This window comes from Gekko japonicus, unplaced genomic scaffold (assembly GCF_001447785.1).
Source record: "Gekko japonicus isolate JY-2015 unplaced genomic scaffold, Gekko_japonicus_V1.1 scaffold122, whole genome shotgun sequence".
NCBI lineage: Eukaryota > Metazoa > Chordata > Lepidosauria > Squamata > Gekkonidae > Gekko > Gekko japonicus.
In genome coordinates, this window is record NW_015161949.1 from 1484033 (window position 1) to 1505484 (window position 21452).

At 43.0% G+C, this 21452-nt stretch overlaps 1 protein-coding gene across 10 annotated transcripts in view; it reads left to right on the forward strand.

Moving 5' to 3' along the window:
* Positions 1–21452, forward strand: part of ADGRL2 (adhesion G protein-coupled receptor L2) — a 252490-nt gene that overhangs the window by 188431 nt on the left and 42607 nt on the right. For 6 of the 10 annotated variants that reach the window (XM_015429415.1, XM_015429424.1, XM_015429414.1 and 3 more), the window contains 7 exons: positions 6942–7229; positions 7756–7859; positions 10353–10538; positions 11219–11257; positions 15043–15226; positions 20030–20152; positions 20410–20615. In XM_015429415.1, coding sequence (XP_015284901.1) covers positions 6942–7229; positions 7756–7859; positions 10353–10538; positions 11219–11257; positions 15043–15226; positions 20030–20152; positions 20410–20615 — 1130 coding nt within the window. The remainder of the gene's footprint in view (positions 1–6941; positions 7230–7755; positions 7860–10352; positions 10539–11218; positions 11258–15042; positions 15227–20029; positions 20153–20409; positions 20616–21452) is intronic. The other 4 variants (XM_015429419.1, XM_015429422.1, XM_015429420.1 and 1 more) reach the window with 1 other exon arrangement.

Sequence of the window (21452 nt, forward strand, 5' to 3'; positions counted from 1 at the left end):
TCAGTCTATATTTGAGACTGGGAATAAAGCATAGCACTCAAAGTGTTTCTGGTCTAAGATGTGGAATAAGCACCACACTTTTCAAAAAGTGGGGGGGGGAGGTTGGCAATTTGCAGCTAGAATCAGGAAACAATTATAAAAATCACAGTAAAATTTATATTAATAATACCTCTGTATGTGAAATCTACTTGGAACCACATACACATCATCATAAACTCTTGTTGGCATTTTTTGAGTAAAATTTTTTTTTTACAAGGTGCTGGCCTTCATTGTTCTCAGAAACAGTCCCCACATTAAAAGTTCTGTGTTCCAGTTTTTCCAGGGGGGGGGGGGGCCCTATAGAGAAGGCAGCCAGATTAGAACTTTGGCCATTTTCAGGATTATTTTTTAAAAAATTATGTGGGGCTCTACTTTGTGTGACTCCTGTCTCTGCTCTGGGGGGAAAAACCACCCCCCAAACCCCTGGAAACTCCATTTCTTTTATAAAGAAAAAAAAACATTCTTTTTCAAGTCCTTTGAAAGACTGTTGCCTCTCTCCTTGTTTGCATTTGTGGTTAAATTCAATTTACATTCAAGAATATATGTTTTTGATGAGTTCTAGCCTAAGGACAGAAGAGCTTTAAATCCTTTTTTAAAAGCATAAGCCTTTAGGAAATAAATGTCAAAGAAAAAAGTTTAAACCTGAAAAGTGTCAAATCCAGTTGTTTCTAGAAGGCCTGACACAGAAAGAAGTGAATGCTTGTCACAGTTTGTAAATTCCTCCAGGCAGGGACCTGTCTTTTCTTTGTTTGTAGAAGTGGCAGGCACACCTGTGGAGATGGAGAAATAAGTTGTGAGTTATGTTTCTCTGCTGGCCAATATTGCTTTGAATTTTTAACTGTTGCCAGAGGCGCATTTTCCACTGAACAGACAGGATTGTACAGAAGATGTGCTACTAATATCAGGCTTGATCTACCACCCTGTCACTTTTGAAGTTGCTTTCTTATAGTTAGCTGTTGCTTCTTATAGTTAGCTGTTTGCTTTTCCTTCTCTTAAATGTCCTGAAAAGTGTTTTTAATTTAATTTAAGCTCTTAACGAAAGTCAACAAAACCAGAGGTTATTTCCCATAGGTGTAGCATCAATACACAGCAGTACCCTTGAATTACCAACTTTACAGGGTGCGTCTCCAATCATAACTGGCCACACCCACTGTAATGTGTGTTTTCCCCCTCCCTCTGGTGTTGCTGCTTGCAGTGCTGACCTTGGCCAGCAAGTGGATCATGCAGAGATCAGTGGATTTTCCAGGATCAGACTGGAAACCAAGGGACAGACATTGTTTCAGTGTAGAGATCTAAATCCTAGTTCTCCTACTCCTGTATCCAGATCCCATCCAGAATCTCAAAGCCATCTCTCGCTGTTGGCAGCTAAGTGAGTGTGCACAAACACTGGAAATTCCTCCTAAGGAACAACGTATCTCTTTTGTAATTGCTGTTTTAGAGCCACAGTGCAGCAGAAAACTTTCTAGTTGTCCCCCAACCTAGTTGTCCCCCAACCTACTCCAGGACTCAGCTTCAAGACTGTTTTAGTTCCAAGAAGGGTGTTCCAGCAGCTCTTAACTACTTTTTCAGCTTCTTTCAGCTTCATTGTATTTGTGCATAGAACAAAGCTGTACATGAAGAAGACAGTCATTTCTCTGTATTCTTTTCTCTAGGGACTTGATAAACCTCATGTCTGCCCGGGACTTAAAAACTAGGGAATTATAATTCGTTCCATTAGTGTTGATTTTATAGTTCTGCATTGTATCTATATATCTAATAGCCACTCTGTGAGGATACTTATTTCCACCAACAGAGGGCTCACTCTCCCCCTACAGCTTTTCCTGAGTTTGCAGAAAAATCCAAAAAGTTAAAAAAAAATCCCTTCAGGAATGGTTGAATTTCCCCCAAAATCCTTTGAAATGGCCTCTGCAGAGATCTACTTCAGGCATCAACGGTGAGAGATTAGAATGTTCGGGGCGGGGGGGAGAGAAGGGCTTCTAACTGGCTCTGTCAGTAAAAGGGTAGGGGAAAGGCCCTTTCCAGGCCTCACTCAGCCTTTTAAGGGCGGGAGGCAGCCTTGGGCCAGGCCTGACAAGGGTTGCCAGTGCCAGGCTGGGGGTTTCCTAAAGGTTTTGTGGTGGACTCTAAGGAGGGCTGGGTTTGGGAAGGGAGAGGCCTCAGTTGGGGATAATGCCACAGCGTCCACCCTCCAAAGCAACCATTTACTGCAGGGAGACAGACCTCTGCTGTCTAGAGTCCAGCTGTAATTTTGGGGGAGTCTCCACATCCCACTTGGAAGTTGGCAACCCTAGGCCTGACAGCAGTCTAGGGTTGCCAGGTCCCCCCTGATTTGCATGACTTGACTAGGCCCGGCTGCTTGCTACTGTTCATCAGCAGCCACCCTATGAAAGCCAGTGAGGTGCAGCAGTTAGAGCTTCAAAGTAGCATCTTCAAGACCCAGGTTCACATCCCCGTCTTGCGGTGGAAGCTGACTGGGTGATTTTGGACCAGTCACATACTTTCAGCCTAACTAACCTCGCAAAGTTGTTGTGCAGATAAAAGGAGGAGAGAATAATATACGCTGCTTTGGTCCCCACTGCGGAGAAAGACTGTAATTTTCCTAGATAGGGGCTGTGGAGGGTGGCTGCTTTGGAGGATAGACCCTATGGCATTATACCCTGATGAGTCCTTCCCCTCCCAAATGCTGCCCTCCACAGGATCCACCCCCCAGATCTTCAGGTAGTTCCCTACTCAGAGCTGGCAACCCTTCTTTCCTCTAAGTGCCTGTTGCTAGGCAACCAAGCTTGGTTCTGTCAGTAAAAGGTGGGGGTAGGCCCTTTCCATACCTATTTTAGCCTTTGGGAGAAAACTCATTGTGGCCAGTCCTGACTAGAGAATTTATGGTGGAGTCTATGGAAGCCAGAGTTTAGGGAGGGGAGCGGAATGCCATAGAGGCCACCCTCCAAAGCAGTTATTTTCTCCAGGGGGAGAGAGAGATCTGTTGTCTGGAGTAGTGTTGTGATACCAGGTCAGGGCCGGCCCACCTGCTAGGCGAACTAGACATTCGCCTAGAGCGCGGGGGCCTTAAGGGCGCCCAACCGTGCCCCGCCCCCACCAAAACCCACCGCCTCTTTCTCCCCCCGGCGTGTCCCATCAGGCTACTCTTTGTCCCCTATGCGGCCGGCCTCTGGGCTCCAGGTGAGAAGCAGCTCTTGGCTCTCCCAGCAGGAGCTTAAGGGACAGCCCCAGCCACGCCTTCGGGGACCGGCCGGGCTAGGGTGAAGTGCGTCGGGTAGAAAGCTGCATCTCTCGAGGGCTTTCCCTGTCCTCCCTCCTGCTGCCCTGGAGAGTCCCCGCACAGGGGGCACTGGCAGGGAATGCCTGGGCCCGGCGCTAGGTCCCGCCCCTAGCAGGAGGTGGCAGAGGCTAGCCCTTCATTGGCTCCTAACCCGGCGGTGGGCCCTCTGCAAGGTGGTGCAGGTGCTGGGGAGGCCCTGCAGCGGGATGGCCCCCCGGGGAGGAGGGAGGCAAAAGCTGGCTGGCTTCCTCCTCCGGCGCGCATCTGACCCGCCTCAACTAGGGGCTCTCCACTCTGCAAGCCCCAGGCTCTGTGGGGAGACAGAGAGGGGCTCTCCTGGCCACCCGTGCGTCTCTGCAGGCAGGCAGGCAAGCCGTGTCCCCCCCCCACTCCCCGTGATGCCCAAGCAGATCTTGTGAAAGCGGCCCCTTCTGGGGCTGACTGGCGGTGGAGCTTGCAAAAGGACGGAGGAGGAAGAGGTGCTGGTGGTGAAACCCCCCCCAGCGGCAGGTGGGGTGCTTGGCTGGTTGGTGATGCCCGTCACCCTCCCCCCGCCTCTGCCACTGCTGCAGAGGGGGCTGAGAGTTGATGCTTTGTAAAGTAAGGCAGCCCCACAACTGAGGACAGCCTGGCCGCCACTGCCCCCCCCAGGCTCCACGCCCTCAAGGGCTGCCCCTCCCCACGCCACTGGCTGGGACTGCCACAAGAACAGGCCAGGCTGGCGTGGGGGGGTGACCTCGGGGTCCCCCACTTCTATATTTGCTTCTATTGTTGAAAATTGGTGGGCGCAAGGGGGGCACCAGAAGGGATCCTTGCGTAGGGTGTAAAATAAGCTTGGGCCGGCCCTATACCAGGTGATACCATAGCCCGTGTGGCGTAGCAGTTAGTGGTTCAGAGTAGGGTCCAGACCCAGGTTCTTGCTGTGGAAGCTGAGTGGGTGGTTTTGGACCAGTCACAGACTCTCATCCTAACCTACCTCACAGGGTTGTTGTGCAAATCAAAAGGGGGAGAGGAGAATGATGTAAGCTTTGGTTCCCACTGTGGAGAAAGACTATACTTTTCCTCCTGGGGAACCATTGTTGCCAATCTCCAGGTGAGGGCTGGAGAGCACTCAGAATTATAACTGCCTTTCAGATGGCAGAGATCAGTTCCCCTGGAGAAAACGGTGGACTCTGTGTCATTATATACAGCAAATTGATGCTGAGTGCCCAAGGCCAGGGTACCCACCCAGAGCCTCTTTCTAGAGCTCGTTGTATTTATTTCCACAGGCCTTATTCCTAGTATTGCATAAACCATGTGCCATACTCTGCAGGGTTTACAGACAGACAACTTTGAAGGGAGTTTAATGGTGCTGTCATCCATCCACCTTCTAAAAGTCCAGACTTCTGTGAATCTAGAGGCCCCTTCAATTTTCCAGCTGTACATGGCAAAGAGGCTTCCTTTTTTATACTGCATTCATTTCTTCCTCAGTAACTGCAAATCAATTCCATCTGAATCAATAAAAACCCAGAGTTAATGTGGCACCTTAAAAAAAAGTTCTACATCCTGATACTTCATCTCTTCAGGAAAGAAATGGGTGGGGGACAGTTCTACCACAGCCATGTCAGGGCTGCATTTAATTCGGACACGTATGCAAAACCACTAAAGCAGTTTGCAGTGAAATAAATTACTAAAGTGGGCACAGAAGAGTGTCACTCTGTTTAGATTTGCACTGTCAATTACTTCATTATTGACATTTGGAGTATTTTTTTCTCAATGACTCACTTTAAAGTTTGTGTGTGGAATGATTATTCTAGTCCTCATTGGCATATATGTTTGGTAGTTATTCTAGGAGAAACAGTTTTACGTGTAATCTTATGCTGTATCTTGGAGAGAAATAGTGATGTTGTCTCTGTTGTTTTATCAGCTTCATTAAAACTATTCTGCAGTTTTTGTCTCATCTTTGGGCTGTCACTCTCAGGCCAAAGTATTCAGTGGAGCAGTTGTCCCTTAAATCGAGATAAGAAATGAACAGAAATAGACATGATTATTCTTTGAAAAATTATTTAGGTTATTGTCTCTATTGGTATATTGATGTAAAATCATGGTTTTATAGTGTTGGGTTTTTTAAGGAAAACATTCCTATCTGTATGGTTGACTACCCACTTTAATCTTGGTTCCACAACATTGTTATGTTATAAATCCTCACTTATAATCAGGGGATCCGGGCTTTTTCCGTTGAGGGGGATGTCCAGATTTTGTGATCAATATCCATCTTTCATGCTACTGTTTATAAGTGTGAGGCTCCCAAAAAGCTGGGCAAACAATGTATTACCCTCGTATTTTCCACCACTGGAGGAGGGGAAAAAAAAACCTGCTGGAAAATTCAACCATATTAGAACTAGAACTTACCAGGGGACAAATTCCTTATTGAACCATAAGACACGACATATAAACCATCTTGTAAATCTTCATTTAGGAGTGTGATCTGAATGAATGAAAATACTTTTGTTCTGGGTAAGGATTTGAAAAATCCCTTTACAGTGTTGGGCAGAGAGAATCTTGGCAGGTGTGGCTGTGATATATATTGATGCCAAATATCTTAAATGCCTATCAAAAAGAAATAACCTCTGTACTTGAATGCCACTTCAGTTAACAGGTGGACATCACTATCAGATCAGTAATATTAAGTTCCAGAATTCAAACCAGAAGTTACTTGTTCAAAAGCACTTATCTTGACATAGATGATTAAGTTGTGTCTTTGCCACTGGCTTGAATTAGTTGTTTCTTGATACTTGCTTTATCAAAGTAGGTAGTGGGGGTGGGGGTGTTTAAAGGCTGACATGTTCAAATACTAAAGCAGTACATGCATGCTGCGTTTCTCCCCCCCCCCCCCCCGGGAATCTCTCAAGCAAGAGCAACTGCCGGGTGGGAAGATGTTATATTAATTATCTTTCTGCAAGTTGCAGACTGGGTGATGTGAAGTTAGGTTTTCTTTGGTTTTAACTGCCTGGTTATTTATAGTCTCAGGGGGTTGCTTTTTAACTACGTAGTTTGGTGTCTATAACATCTTGCTGTGAATGATTCTCCCACTTTTTTTTTGTTAGAGTGGTATCCTTGTTTGCCATGTGCAGATAATACAGTGCTAATGTCTCCCATTTTTGAAAAATGCAGCTCTCAGTATATTTATGAAGTTGTCTTTGTAAAGAGAATGTGCTATACAATGAAGTTGCACAGTCTTCTGCCACGTATACCTGGGAGTAACTTCCAAGTATATATGTTCAGGAGCACACAGAAAATTGGAGATAGCAAAACAGTTTTTCAGAATCATATTGTAATGAAGCTTTTACAAAGATGTGCAGAAGCCATGAAAGATGGCTATATTAAAAATGCTTTGATGTGTTTATTCTAAACTTTGTGTCTCACGAAGAAGAAATATAAGAAATTACTCCTTTGACAGATAAATGTAAGCATTATGTATTATTGCTACTATCAACATTACTTTCCCCTGCCTTCTTAAAATCATTTCAAACCCGAGCTTCTCTAAGAAAACATGCAGCTTTAATCCATCTTTTAAGGGTTTTTTCAGAATTGCAACGTTCCTATTTTGTATTTCCCTTTTAACTTACTTTCCCCCCTTCCACAGTGCCTACTACAGCGGAGACAGTCACTCCTTCCACAGAGCTGTACAAAACAACTGTATCAACCACAAGCACTACACCCCAGAAAGTCTCAATCAGTACAACTTTAGCTACAGGGACAAGCAAAGGCCCCAAACCACCTCCAGCAGTTTCTACAACCAAAATCCCTCCTGTGACAAGCTTTTTCCCTTTGCCAGAAAGGTTCTGTGAACCTGATGTGGCCCGGGGGATTAGTTGGCCTCAGACACAAAGGGGAATCATGGTGGAACGTCCCTGTCCCAAAGGAACTCGTGGTAAGTCTTTCAAACTATGCCTTCAGCTCTAGTAAATAATTCAGAACCAGTTTTGGAACCTTGAGCCCTGCCAGTGAGTCTCAAGGTATTTGTCAAGTGATTTGGGTTACTTGGGAGAAGATGGCAGCTTCCTCTTTTAAGCTGTAGAGGGCATTGAAGCCTTGGTACAGAATGGCATTAAAGCACCTTCTCAGGATTCCAGATCGTAGTGAAAGACAGTAGCAAAATTTCCTATATCTGTCTTTCTCCTTATGAGATCTCCTTTGGATGAGTTCAAAGAAAAGCAAGATCTTTTTTGTCTTTGTTTATTTGACAGACAGGCTGAGATTTTTGTTCTGACTTTGTTAACAGTGCTTTTAATTGGCACCATTTTCTTGTATTTTGTCACCTCATTGTCAATTGCCTTTATTAGTTTTTCCATTTAACATAGAGAATCCACAAGTCATAGTCTAAGATTTCCTGGATGTCTGCTGGAGGTTACAGGAGAAACATGTTCGCTTATTTTGTTTTCCACATCTTTTTATAGGAACAGCTTCATACCTCTGCATGGTTTCTACAGGAACATGGAATCCTAAGGGCCCTGATCTTAGCAACTGTACTTCACACTGGGTAAATCAGCTGGCTCAGAAGGTGGGTTGAAAGAATCTTCTAACATAATACAGCTCCCAAGGGAGTTCAGCACACTGCAGCATAGATGCTTACAGCCTGGGTACCTACCCATCATTAATATTCAGATTGTCAAAAAAGCAAAAATGGGATGAACAAGCCTTGCTGGGTTTCATGCAGGGTGGTAGGACAGCCCGATTGATCACAAGTAAGGCAAATGTAGTCTTCACTTTACTTTAATAGGCTGGCCATGTTTAGTCAGTACTCATTTTGTGGTTAACAGAATGTAGCAGAGTAATATCTGATAAAGTCTTGAGTTACTTGAAAACCTCTACTAATATCCCAGGGAATTGTTCTGATTGCATGGGCATGACCATTTTAAAGTCAAATTCCACAGTTTATTTAATTTATTCCCTGCATCCTCTCCCCACAGGGGACTGGGCAGCTTACAGCATTAAAGCATACAATAAATGTCGATACAGTACAAATACAAAAAAATGTGGTAAGTATGGAACAATAACACCAGTTGAAACATCAACTCAACAACAAACCACTCTGAAGAATTAAAACAACTGGCCAGCTCCCCAGTTCATAACACTAACCAAAGGCTGCACAAAACAAAGTATTAAAACAACTGGCCCATTCCCTGATTCATGATACTAACCAAAGTCTGCATGAAACAAAGCAAACTTACATGCTCCATGGAATGCTGGAAGATCCCACACGGCATGAACTTCGGGGAACTGGTTCCAGAGAGAGGACAGAAACTGAAAATGCCCTTGTTGTCATGGTTGACTAGTGTTGAAGATCTAAGGAGGCAAGGGGGATTATAGTGGGAGAGGAGGTACCACAGGTAGGATGGTCCCAGATCATCTAGGGCTTTATACGTCAAAACCAGCACTTAGGTATTTTCCCTGCTTTTTAAAAATATGTGTGTGTGTATGCGTGTGTGTGCACCTGGAAGTCATGGTAACCTCTGGTGACTGACCCCTACTGGAGGCCTGGTGGAAATTCAGAGAGGTGGCTGAATAAAGCATGCCCGTCCTCCCAATTGCTGGTATTTCAAGGAGGTCTCCCATCCAAGTACTTGCCAAAGTTGATCCTGTTTAGCTTCCGAGATCTGATGAGATTGGGCTTGCCTAGGTTTTCCAGGTCAGGGCAAAACCAGCACTTTGAATTGGCAGTGGAAGCTGACCAAAAGCTGGTGCAGGTACTGAAGTATTGATCTTATATGTGCAGACCTGGGAGACCCAGTCAGCAATCTAACAGTCACATTCTGGGCTGCCTGAAGCTTCTGAAGCATCTTCAAGGGCAGCTCTACATAGAGCTATGTGTTACAGTAGTCTAATCTGGAGGTGACCATCCCATGGATCACAGTGGCAATGTCAGAGCAGGACAGATTGGGGCCGCCTGGCGGGCTCAGCATAGGTGATAAAATGCTGTCTTCACCCCGGACACATGTTTCTCCAGGGTAAAGGAAGAATTATGCCACACCCCTTGGCTCCTAATGGAGTCCACTACAGAAAGCTGGATGCCATCAAGTGCAGGTAAGGCTGACTACCCTGAGCCCTGGATCAGCCCAACCACAGGATCTCAATTTTTGAAGGATTTAACTTCAGCCAGCTCTCACCTAACTCATCCACTATGGCATCCAGGCACGAGGCCAGAGCCAAGAGCCCAGCAGCAGGAGCAGAAGGCAGAGCTGGGTGTTATCCACATATCGGTGGTATCCAACTCCAAACCTCCTAACAATCTCTACTAGAGGGTGCATATAGATATGGGGGTTGTTGCTCCCGTGTTATGGGCTGCTATTCTTTTTCAGATATCTAGTGCTAGTTTGCAGAACAAGTTTGAGTGATGTAGTTGGGAGAAAAGTGCCTGAAAATTTTGTGTATTGGCAACCAGTTATGGGAATCACACAAGTAGCTGGTCACAGCATAAGAGCCAGCACTCACTGGATTTTCCCATGGCTGTCACGAACTGAATCAGCCATCATATTAGTAGGTCATAAAAATGTACTATCAGTATTATTAGAATGAACATTGAAACTAATTTCTCAGTGTGTCACAGCAGCACTAAAAGTAGCTATAATCCCACAGTAGTAATCAGTTGTTGCTGTTGTATCCCGTTGAGGGATGGAGAGGGAGAAGATGGAGATTTTTTTTTAAAAAAAAGACTTACTAACTTTTAATTCCAAGATAAACAATCTGGAGTTTGCTTTCAGATAAAAACTGTTTAATTAATGAATGAACTATTTATCAGAAAATTTATTCTCCCACCTCTTTTCTTTTACTTAGGACACTAAAGACAGCTAACAATCAATCACAAAAACCATTAAAACAACAATGAAATTTAATATACTGGTAATGAATAAAATAATAATAATAGTAGTAATAAAACAAGTGCAGCAAATAAGGGGAGGAAAGCAATAGAAATTTACTGTAAAAACCCAGGTAGTGAATGGCCACCAATTATACCCAAGGAATCTTGTAAAGAGAATTTGAATTGTTATTTCAGATCAGAAGTGGAGAAAATGCTGCTAGCCTTGCCAATGAACTGGCTAAACACACCAAAGGACCAATCTTCGCTGGCGATGTGAGTTCATCAGTCAGACTGATGGAACAGTTGGTGGACATTCTCGATGCTCAGCTGCAAGATCTGAAACCTAATGAAAAGGACTCTGCTGGACGGAGTTATAATAAGGTTGGTAAAGGACTGTATAGTCTTTTCTGGTGAACTTTAAAACATGGTTGACATGGTTCTGTTTGTTTCCTCCAACAGCCACTGTTAACAGATGTTAGCTTATTGGGCACATTTAAAGATACAAAGGAAAAATAGCAAATTGACAAGACTGTGTTCCCTAGGCTATGTGGGCTTTGAGGCTATTTTTCACAGTGCCAGAAAAGAAGTGAACATGATCAAGCCCCCCAGTATTTGGAATATAAATAGCATTCAGCCTAGTGACATCACTTGCTAATTTTCAGTTGCAGAAGACTAATATTTTTAGCTAGAGGAGAGGGCAGGAAGAAGAGTTGTTGGGGTTGTTTTGGTATCGATCATTTTGCACTGGCTTCCTTATGCTGGTGATTTACAGTGGAGTTACACCCTTCCAGGCCCATTAATTTAGAAGGGTATAATTTTGCTCAAGATTGCACTATTAAGATCCTACACGTCTGATACACCAAAAATTAAATCAGATCCACTGGAATATTCTTGGCCTTCTTAACTCTTCTTGCATCAGAATCATTCCGCTAAATTTTAAAAAGTATTTTTTAGCAGAATTTCTTTCTCAGGTTAACACATTTGTGTGTCAACAATTAAATATTAACATTATTCTTAGAATAACTGTGTCTAACTGACTTTTTCTCTCTCTTACAAACAAGCTTCAAAAGCGAGAGAAGACATGCAGGGCTTACCTTAAGGTATATCTCCTGTGCAGTCACCTTGCTTGTGTCCTCCTTCAGCAACCCACTGCTACGCTTTATCCTCTTGCATGATCCTAGGTGTTTCAGTCTTTGATAAAGGTGCATTGTCCCTCCATACCAACTGTACAAAAGGTTGGCTTTGTACAGGTATAATACTACCAGAATTAAGCCAGCAATCGATACTTGCTACTTTATTTCCTTCCACTTTTTCCCCTCTAAAGTGTACAATAGGCCTTAGTTGAATTGGAGATGATAATGGCTTTGTTTCCTCGTTATATTATGCTTGTGGAAGAAAAAAAAAGCTGTCGGTAACACAAATAATTTCACAGCTATAATGTTAATATATCAAAGACTGGGCAACCCTAGCAAGTGGAATCCATTGATCACTTCCACTTTATGACTTCCATTTGCTTCAGCAGGGTTTATGTTGCAAGAGAGCCTGGTGGATTACATCCCATGTTTGTGCATGACAAAAGCCAAAACGCACATACACACCTTAAACCAGCCTGCTTTATTTTCCTTCTGATGCACTCTCCAATTAATCAAATTTAGTTTTTTGTGAAGTTGAGTGTGAACTCGATATGCTGATTTTCCAGTAAGCTGCTGGAAGATCAGGAGAAGAATTCAAAAGACTAACTTGGAATACCCTTGCAGGGTATGTTGTTGTGCTGACCAGGATCTGAGTCATCATAATTTACCTTGAATGAGAAGTCGTATCTTAAATAACTGTAATAATTAGCCTTTTTTTTTTTTTGGGTAACCTGGTTAAGGTGCAATAAAACTTCTGTTTTAGACTTCCGGTTTTCGGCGCTTCAACGATGGCCACGTCTCTCTGTTCCTCCGAGAGACGTGTGCCATGAATCGGGGATTAGGAGGGAGCGCGATTGTGCGCACTCCCCCATGGAGTCCATAGGCAATGGACTCCTAGCCAGGGGGCTTTGGAGAGCCCTACCTCCGGCCAACAGCCAGCACAGGGGGGCTACTCTCTGCCCCGTAGGTCCTGCCCTGATTCCCAGTATTGGATTTGAAGCAACCACCGGGACAAGCGTATGAAGGTTTGGCGATTTTACTCTGCCTAGCGAGATCCCAGGGAGACCTGTTGGATCGTTTTTGAAGACGGATGAGTGAGTTTAAGTTAAAGTGAGACATTGTTGCAAAGCCCCCTTGTTGCAAAGCCCCCACAAATTAAAGCGGGAAGGGGGAGGGGACGCCCTACCCCCTCAAACGATTGAATGAAGCGGGATGATGGGGGACTGAGCTAACAGTGGCAATGGATTACAGTAGAAGGACTAGATCAGAGAAATTTTCCAATAAAAGCGTTTACAGACCTTTGAGACTTTGGCAACTTTAATCGGTAAATGTAAACAACCCTCCAAGATGGAGATCGGAGGCATTGAGGGAGGTGGAACGCAAGCTTCTCTCAGGAAGAAGAAAAACGGAGGGCTAGGTCAGGTGACCTAACCATAGACTCTTCCTACAGCATAGAATCGGGTGCCATCTGCTGTCTAAAGTGGGATATTTCACGGAAACGGCTCTAAACGTGGCGATACTTTTAAAGGGACAGTGTTTATAACAAGAATCTTGGATTAAAGACGAAATTGAGACTGTGTCTAGCTTATATTGGATGGTGGCAAGCAGATCAAAAAGCGATAACAAAGGGTGGATTACTATAAAATCTACATGCAAAGTGAACGGCTGGTCTCTCTAACCAGAGTGTGGATGAAGCAACAAGTGAGTGAAAGCCCTGGAAAAAGGAAAGCGGTTCTAACTGGACAGAGCCTGTTTCATTAAAGCTGTTTATGAAAGAAGAATTAACAGAGAAGGAAGAGGATCAATTGAGATGACTGTATGGACTGAGTGAATCTATGCTCCACAACGTCGTGTGTGTGGGGAGGGAGGGAAAGCGTAATGGGAAAGCGTAATGTCTTTTAAGGTCTCTATATTTCTTAATTAGCTTTGGAACTATTCTCTGTCTAGACAGATAAGCTGGATTTTAACTTGAAGCGATGAACAAGGAAATTCCTCATGTCGGAAGTTAATTGTTGAGAGTTACAACTTTGTATCTATAAGCATGTGTGACCTTCTACACTTGGGCTTTTAGTGCCTTCTTCTCTGTCTCCCTTAGTCTGTAGTCTTCCCTCTCCTCTTTTTTCGGTATAGTTATGTAGTTATTTTAGAAATGCAAATTTTAAAAAATCCCCTTCGGGGGGCAAAAAAAAAAAGACTTCTGTTTTGGGTTGAACATTCAGGGCTGTATTTTCAGCTTACCTTTGAAGATAACTGTCAATATATAAAATGTAATGATTGGTATGCTCCCGAAGATACAAGCATCCTTTGACATGATCCAAACAAAATTAAGCATTTTAAGTGCAGTTGGTTTCAGCAAGAAAGATATGCACAATTATTTTTCTCTCTCTTAGAACTAATAGAATGTAAATATGTAATTTTAGCTGGATCATACCTTAATTATTATTTTCCATCTATCCATGTCAGGAGGGAATATCATTATTTGCAGACCATTTTCTAGCCACTGGAGAAATGCAGATTCAGACAACATTTAAAAATTATAGAGTGAATCATACTAATGAATGTGTGTAATAAGCTTGACATACATATACAAGCAACACAAACTATAGCACAGCATTAAGTTTTGACCAGGAGTATTTTCAGTAGGTCTCAGTTGACTTCTCTGTATACCGCTAAAACCTCTTAAAATTACAAATCAAAAGCTGGATGATGCTATGCAAATAAAGCAAGTGCCAACTTTGCAATGGAGGATCCATTTGTAACTCAGATCAGAGGCTCCGATCCATATTTCTTGGTGACTAATGAATGTGGCCTCTGCAGACCAGTTTCTGTTCCACTCTATTTTAATGGCTGCAGCAGTATCGGTGTGAACAGTTTGACTCTTCTGTTTCCCATTAGAGAAAAGGGGAAGAGAATCCTTTTGTGCCACTCCAAAGTTTCTTCCACTTGCCATTGTGGTGGTTCACAGTGTAGACAGAAAGAGGATATTGAGATGGATTAGGCTCATTAATTTTGATCCTGACAATAGCCTCAACCAACTACTGCTATCTTTTCCTGCGCAGAGCACACTGTCCGGCACCCAGCGTCCTTTTCTGTTTGTCTAACACATCCTGTTTTCGTTCCCTTTGCTTTTGAAATTGATCAACCAAGTTATGTATGTATTTAATTACACATTACTAGGTACATGGGGCAGAGCAAACGCGGGCGATTCAGCAATGCATAGCGTATTCAGTTGTGCAGCTATAGTCTGCAGTAATGTAAGAGTTATAGTTCGATCGATCATTTGATTAGCATGATTGATCTGATTATTTTGAAGAGTGAATATGTTACTGCTTTAAGTCCTTTTCCTCTTCCTTGATTTTCTATTACTCCTCAAGCAGCTTAATGTGTGTATAACCAGGCAGCATCAGGGCACCACAGAGTATTCCTTAACATGGAATGGATGAGGGAGTCCCTTGCTCCCAAAGAACTGTTTGCTCATCAAAGCCTAATAGAGCTTTAGATTGGCACCAGGAGCATTAAAATTTAAGCTACCAGTATCCAGTCATTGCACTCTTCAGCAGCATACTTTTTTATAGCTGCTCTAGGGCATGTTATATTGGTACTCATAGTACTAAGGCAAAAGCAGTCGCGTATTTTGACGTTAAATCATCTTAAGTCATGTTGACAGTTAAATATTACCATTGTCGTCAGATCACTGCACTCTCTCCAGCTGCCTAAGGCAATATGGCCTAATATTTTTCTAATGAATACAGGCGATCGTTGACACGGTGGACAACCTGCTTAGGGCTGAAGCTCTGGAGTCATGGAGAGATATGAATTCCTCAGAACAAGCACATGCCGCAACAATGCTACTCGATACACTAGAAGAGGGGGCTTTTGTCTTGGCCGACAATCTCTTAGAACCTACAAGAGTCGCAATGCCTACAGATCATATTGGTAAGTGAATAAATCTTGATCAGCTGGGTTTACCTGCACTGGAAAACAGAAAGCATTTGAGATATCTATATGTTGAAGTAGATATAGGTATATTTAAGACTGAATAAAAATTAGGTTGAGTCCTTTATAGATAAATTAATACTATGTAAAGCCGATGACACAGTACACATTCATATCTTGATAAAACATTGAAAACCGGCTATATAAAAAAGAAAGAAAGAAAACTGGCTATATATGATGTCATGGTCAGAAGAAAAAGAAGAGATTGAATTAATATCCCACTCTTCACTACCCGAAGGAGTCTCAGAATGGTTTACAATCTCCTTTCCCTTCCCCTCTCCACAAGACACCCTGTGAGGTAGGTCGGACTGAGAGGGCTCTGAGAGAACTGTTCATGAGAGAACAGCTCTGAAATAACTTTTGACTGACCCAAGGTCACACCAGCAGCTGTATGTGGAGGAGTGGGGAATCAAACCCAGTTCTCCCAGATTAGAGTCTGCACTCCTAACCACTACACCAAAGTTGGTGTACTGTAGTAGTGACCAGTGTGAGCCAGCATTAGGTGTTCAAGGGAGAAAGAATCAAGTAAAGTCTGCCAATGATTTCCCCCCCCGGGGGGGGGGGGAGCTTGTAATAAAAAGTCCATGACTATTTTATTTGAGCAAACATTTTACGACACTTTATAGAACCACTGCCTGCTTGTCTTTGATTCATTGTTGTTGTCAGCTTTTGGATTTTTTCCCCATAATGATTTTCTATGAATCTGACTTTTATGCACTTTGGATGTATCAGGAAGGTACAGGTAAAAAATGAATTAATATTTATTTTCAGTTCATGGTTTAGAAAACCAGTACTTTGAATTACAAAGGTTTATACAAAACTTATCTAATTGGTGTACACGGAGAATCTCCCAAGTTAAAAAAGGGGAAAATACCTTCTTGTTTCAACTAGTTCAATATAGAGAGATTTAGAGAAGAGTACTAGTATGCCTTTATTTTAAAAGGGTTTAAAAGAGCTGAAGATAGGGGGCTTATTTTTCAACAGGCATAAAAGCTTTATTTCCTTTCAATAAAACCACTTCTGCTTAATTATAGTTCAAATAACAACATTAAAAAAAACAACAACAAAAGGATTAATACTAGGTAGCAAACTATGTCCACTTTTATATTTAGTTACTTAAAAGTTTAAGCTTCTCATTATACAATCATACATACAATGTTAGAGTTGGAAGGGATCTTGCAGGTCGTCTAGTCCAACCTTCTGCACTCTGCAGGAGCATAGCCGAAAGATAGCCCTACAACATACCCAAAAGATGGTTGTCCAGCCTCTGTTTGAAAACGTCCAGCGAAGGAGCATTCACCACCTCCCGAGGCAGACTGTTCCACTGCTCAGCCACTCTCACAGTTAGGAAGTTTCTCCTGATATTTAGCCGATATTGACTCCCTTGTAATTCCCACCCATTAGATCTAGTCTTGCAATCCAGAGCAAGAGAGAATAAATCTGCTCCATCCTCTACATGACAGCCCTTCAGATACTTGAAGACTGCAATCATGTCCCCTCTAAGCCTTCTCTTTCCCAGGCTAAGCATACCCAACTCTTTCAGCCTTTCCTTGTAAGACTTGGATTCCAACCCTCTCACCATCCTGGTTGCCCTCTTCTGGACACGCTTGAGCTTGTCAGCATCCTTCCTAAAATGTGGTGCCCAAAACTGGACACAGGACTCCAGGTGAGGCCTGACCATAGCAAAATAGAACGGAACTACCACCTCCCATTATTTGGACACAATGGTTCACCGTAAGTTGGCTGCAACCAGCTGGCACTTCCCACCACCAGCAGGCGGGAGTGACTTTTGCCACTGGCTGAGGTGAGGCGGGTTGCCAGACTGGCCTGCAGGGAGTCAGCAGCTCTGGGCATGTTTCCTGGGAATGACTCCAGTTGACCTGCTTCCCCCAAGACTTGTGGCAGGCCCCAGCAGCATCAAAAAAGGGGGGGGGGGGGGGGGGGGAGACCAGCAACTTGGGATACAATCATAGAATCACAGGTACAGTGCCTGACTCCCAAAGCTGCAACATGTCCACCCACCCCTGAAATAGTTCTGTTGGACTTTGCCTTGGGAGGCTTTGTTTTTTATTTATTTGAGATTTATATCCCAACCTTCCAAGTGGCTCAGGGCGGCTAACAAGCGGCTAATGCCGGATTAAATAGATAAAATACAATAAAACAATATTACACATCCACAATAAAATTCATAACAGTATCTAAGGTGCTCTGTTATCCTGTATATAAATCCCCAAGATGGACAGTAATCCCAAATCGATGGCCAGCTTTATTAAATAGCGAGGGCTCCAGCGGTGATGTTCTCCCCACTTCCGCCAGGCGGCACATACCCCCCCCTCCCATAATAGGGGTAGATGTCATGTTTTCCCCTAAAGATCACTTGGTAAAATGTGGTTGTGAGGACTGCGTGGTATGAGGAAGGACCGGGGGGGGGGGCAGGTGGAGATATGTGGGTTGATTTGATGAGCTGAGAGGTAATTTAGTCACCCCTTTACTTAAAGATATGGAACTGCTAAATGTGCGAGCCCAGGTGTCATGGCCACTATCGGATACCAATGATCGTGTCACTCTCTCAGTGGCAAAATTCATAGCCGCAATTGTAAGGTCACTATTAAGTATCTACAAATCCTACTTCACCTTCAGCAACAATGTGCCTCACTGCATTCAGAAATTCAAACACAGACACTCTCCCATATCCCATGCATAGTCCTTCAGTATCCAGGCCTTTGCCCACAGTAGCTTAAATCTGCAGAACAGGATTTCTTTGCTCCCATCCCCTCCAGTTGTAGCTCAAAATATATCCAGAAATGCTGCTCCTGGGGACCACAGAACCCTCAGGAATAACATGAGGGCAAAATAGTGGTCTGCGGTGGTCTGAAAATCCCCCTACCTTTGGTTAGCCAAAATTTTTCAAGCTATCCAGCCACTATCTGTCCAGCTTGGACACAGTCAACTTCCCAATACATAGGGATTGGGGTTAAGTTTTAAGAGTACAAAACTAATGAAAGTTTAACCTACGCACAGAAATACCTTTAAAAACAAATGGCAATTCCTGTATGTCTCTAACAGGGAAACTGATAGCATATAAATGATAAAGTATGCTCAAAGTGCTGTTAGCTATTTTCCAATCTATGGAACGTGGCTATTTTGCATTTTAGGAGATGCTGCTCACTGGACACATTTTTTCACCTGTGTTTGATATAACACAGGTTTAATATAAACATTTGGTCTATGTTCCATGTGCGCCCAAATGACATGACATTAATCCAGAACATAATTTAATGGTGTTCCATAATAAGAATAATCTGTGATGTTAGCGGATCCCTTTTCCAAATTAAGGTGCCAACAGAATTGAAATGAAGCTTCCGCAAAGCTCTATAATAAATAAAGCTCTATATTCTACTTTTAAAAAACTCTCAATGCTTGCCTCCAAAGATTCTACTAGATGGCTGCTTGGAAGTAAGGAGATCTCTCTCTCTCTCTCTGTGTGTCTCTGTCTGTCTGTCGCTCTCTCGCTCTCTCCCCCCCCCCCCCCCCCACCGGGTATTTGGCTGTTTTCTTTAAGATGAATTGTCTAGTCTTCTGATGAGGGGGACTTATATACCATTTATTCTACTTTACAGCAAGTCAAAAACCACCATTTATTTATTTTATATTTATTTATTATTTCGGTTTATATACCGCTCTGCCTTATTTATAATCATAATAATGCAGTGATAAAACAATGCACATAAAAGCCATTGACTGGACTTGTTGTAATGTTTTAAAAATTATTTAAGTTGATGCTCTACACAAGAGCTGACCATTAACCATTTATTCATGAATGCAGTGAGAGAAATGCTGGATAGCTGAGGAAATATTTAATAAGGCTAGAAGGAGAGGCATAAGATGACATTTTAAAAGGACATTAACTCCAGAAATCCTCAGTGAATTCTCTAGACCAAACAGCCAGCACTATAACCTCTTATAAATCAGAAATCAGGTCTGCTTCTCCAACCTGGAAAAATAACAGAAAATACCAGTATACAACAGATTGCCCACAGTATCATCTAGGTAGTCTGTAAGAAAGGAATGACCAGATTGTGGCAATCCCAGATTACATGTGGAACACAATTATAAATTCATTAGGACTCATTATAAGTAACAGAAAAATAATTTCAACAACAAACATTTAATTTTTTAAAAAAATGTTTATTTTCTTATTTACAGATACATTAAGTGCTGAAAGCCACTAACATACATTAGTAGTTGTTACACCAGTATTGTAAACTAGGCTAGTAGCTTTAGTACCATGCTGCAGATGAAGAGCTGAGATTAAGAGAATAGTGGCTTGTTCATGGCCACCAAATTAATTTGTGGTTTAAGCAAAACTGAAATTACAGATTTATTTCAGACTGGTCCTAACAATAGTAGATAAGGGGGGAAATTCATGCAGCACAACTCTGTTTTCTTGAAGTTAGGGACTCCTTCAGCCTAATCACTCTCAGGGTTTTTAAAGTCGTATCCTTTACACAGCACATTAAAGTCAGGTTGGATGTCATGTTCTTAGAACTGAAATGCTGCTCCTTCGTTGGCATGTGCACTCAGTTTGATTAAAATTTAAAGAAAATGGAGTCTGTGTTGTTGAAATACACCTAGAACATGTCTGTCTTGTACAAGCAACAAAGGCAGACAAATAAGATAATTTCAGATCAATAAATACAAATCTGACCATCCCCAAATTGTGTTTGCTTTTGGCCCACCTAGTCCTGGAAGTTGCGGTGCTAAGTACGGAAGGGCAGGTGCAGGACTTGAAATTTCCTCAGGGCAATACTGGAGGCAATTCGATCCAGCTCTCTTCAAGCACTGTGAAACAGAACAGCAGAAATGGTATGTCTTCACAAACAGTTTATTTCAAGTTCTAGCATCTTAAAGTTTTACAGCGTGGTTTGTGACTATACCCTCAGCAATGTTAAAAATAGCTCTTCGTAACTCTTATTTATACATAATGTGTGGCTGACTTTTTTGCTTGGAATCAATTTCTCTGGGCCAAGATTTTATATTCCAATTGGGGAGGTGGGATGGGACAGGCTATTTGTGCTCCCCCCCCCTTCCAAGTTGATATAATGCAAGCTCTCTTTTCACAGGGTTAGCAAAGCTGGTATTCATAATTTACAAAAGCTTGGGTCGATTCCTCAGTACCGAAAATGCAACCATAAAACTAGGCGGCGAGTTTGCTGGCAGGAACAGTACAATTGCTGTGAACTCTGACGTCATTGCAGCCTCCATCAACAAGGAGTCCAGCCGGGTCTACTTGACTGATCCTGTTCTTTTCACCCTGGCACACATTGATGTGAGTGATGGTAATGAATTAATAGGGAAGGTCATAAAATCAGCGAGAGAGAGAAGAGCAAAGAAAGGGGAGGGGGAATCTTTCTATTTGAATTTTAAATGTTGGACTAGGTCAGAGGCACAGGTTTATTTAAGTCTGCGAACATAAAATTAAATGAGCCTGGTTCAGTGATTATTAGAACTTAAGTGTATTCTTAATGAAAGCTAATTCAGTAATCAACATGAAAATGTAAATGGCTCTAATTTGTTCCTAAGTGAAAATTAACTCTTACCTTAGCAGCAGGGCAGAAAACACGAGCTCTTATGATTTTGCTTGCTTAATGTAGCAAAATTTCAAAAGCACTTAAAGCATTTCTCTCTAATTCTACACTGTCTTCTGAAGGTCATTTACTAGTCAAATTGGTTTTGGTCAGTGGAGGGGGAGAATGGCACTTTCTCCGGTGGTCCAGGAGTGGGGCAGTTCTTCACTCCTTACTCCTGGGAAAGCATCTCCCCCTTCCGTAGGCAGGGCTGGCAAACTTTGATCCCAGAGGGAAGTGGCTTATCCTCTGATCCCCGGTCTTACTGGTCCTGCCCTCTGAGCAGGATGTGCTGGCTGTGCTCTGAAGAGCACAAAGATCCCAGAAGACACCAGAAGGTCAGAAGAAGAAGCGGAGACCTAAAGGGCAATGGTAGAAGGTACTTACCTTCCAGCCCTAAAACATATTCGAGAGCTGCAGGCCTCGAATTACAATGGATCCGGCGCCGGCAGTCCTGGGAGGCCTCCAGGCAGTCGCGGCGCCGAGAGGAACGCCTCGGACCCCGCTGGGAAGGCAGCGGTAAACTGCTTCCCCCCCCC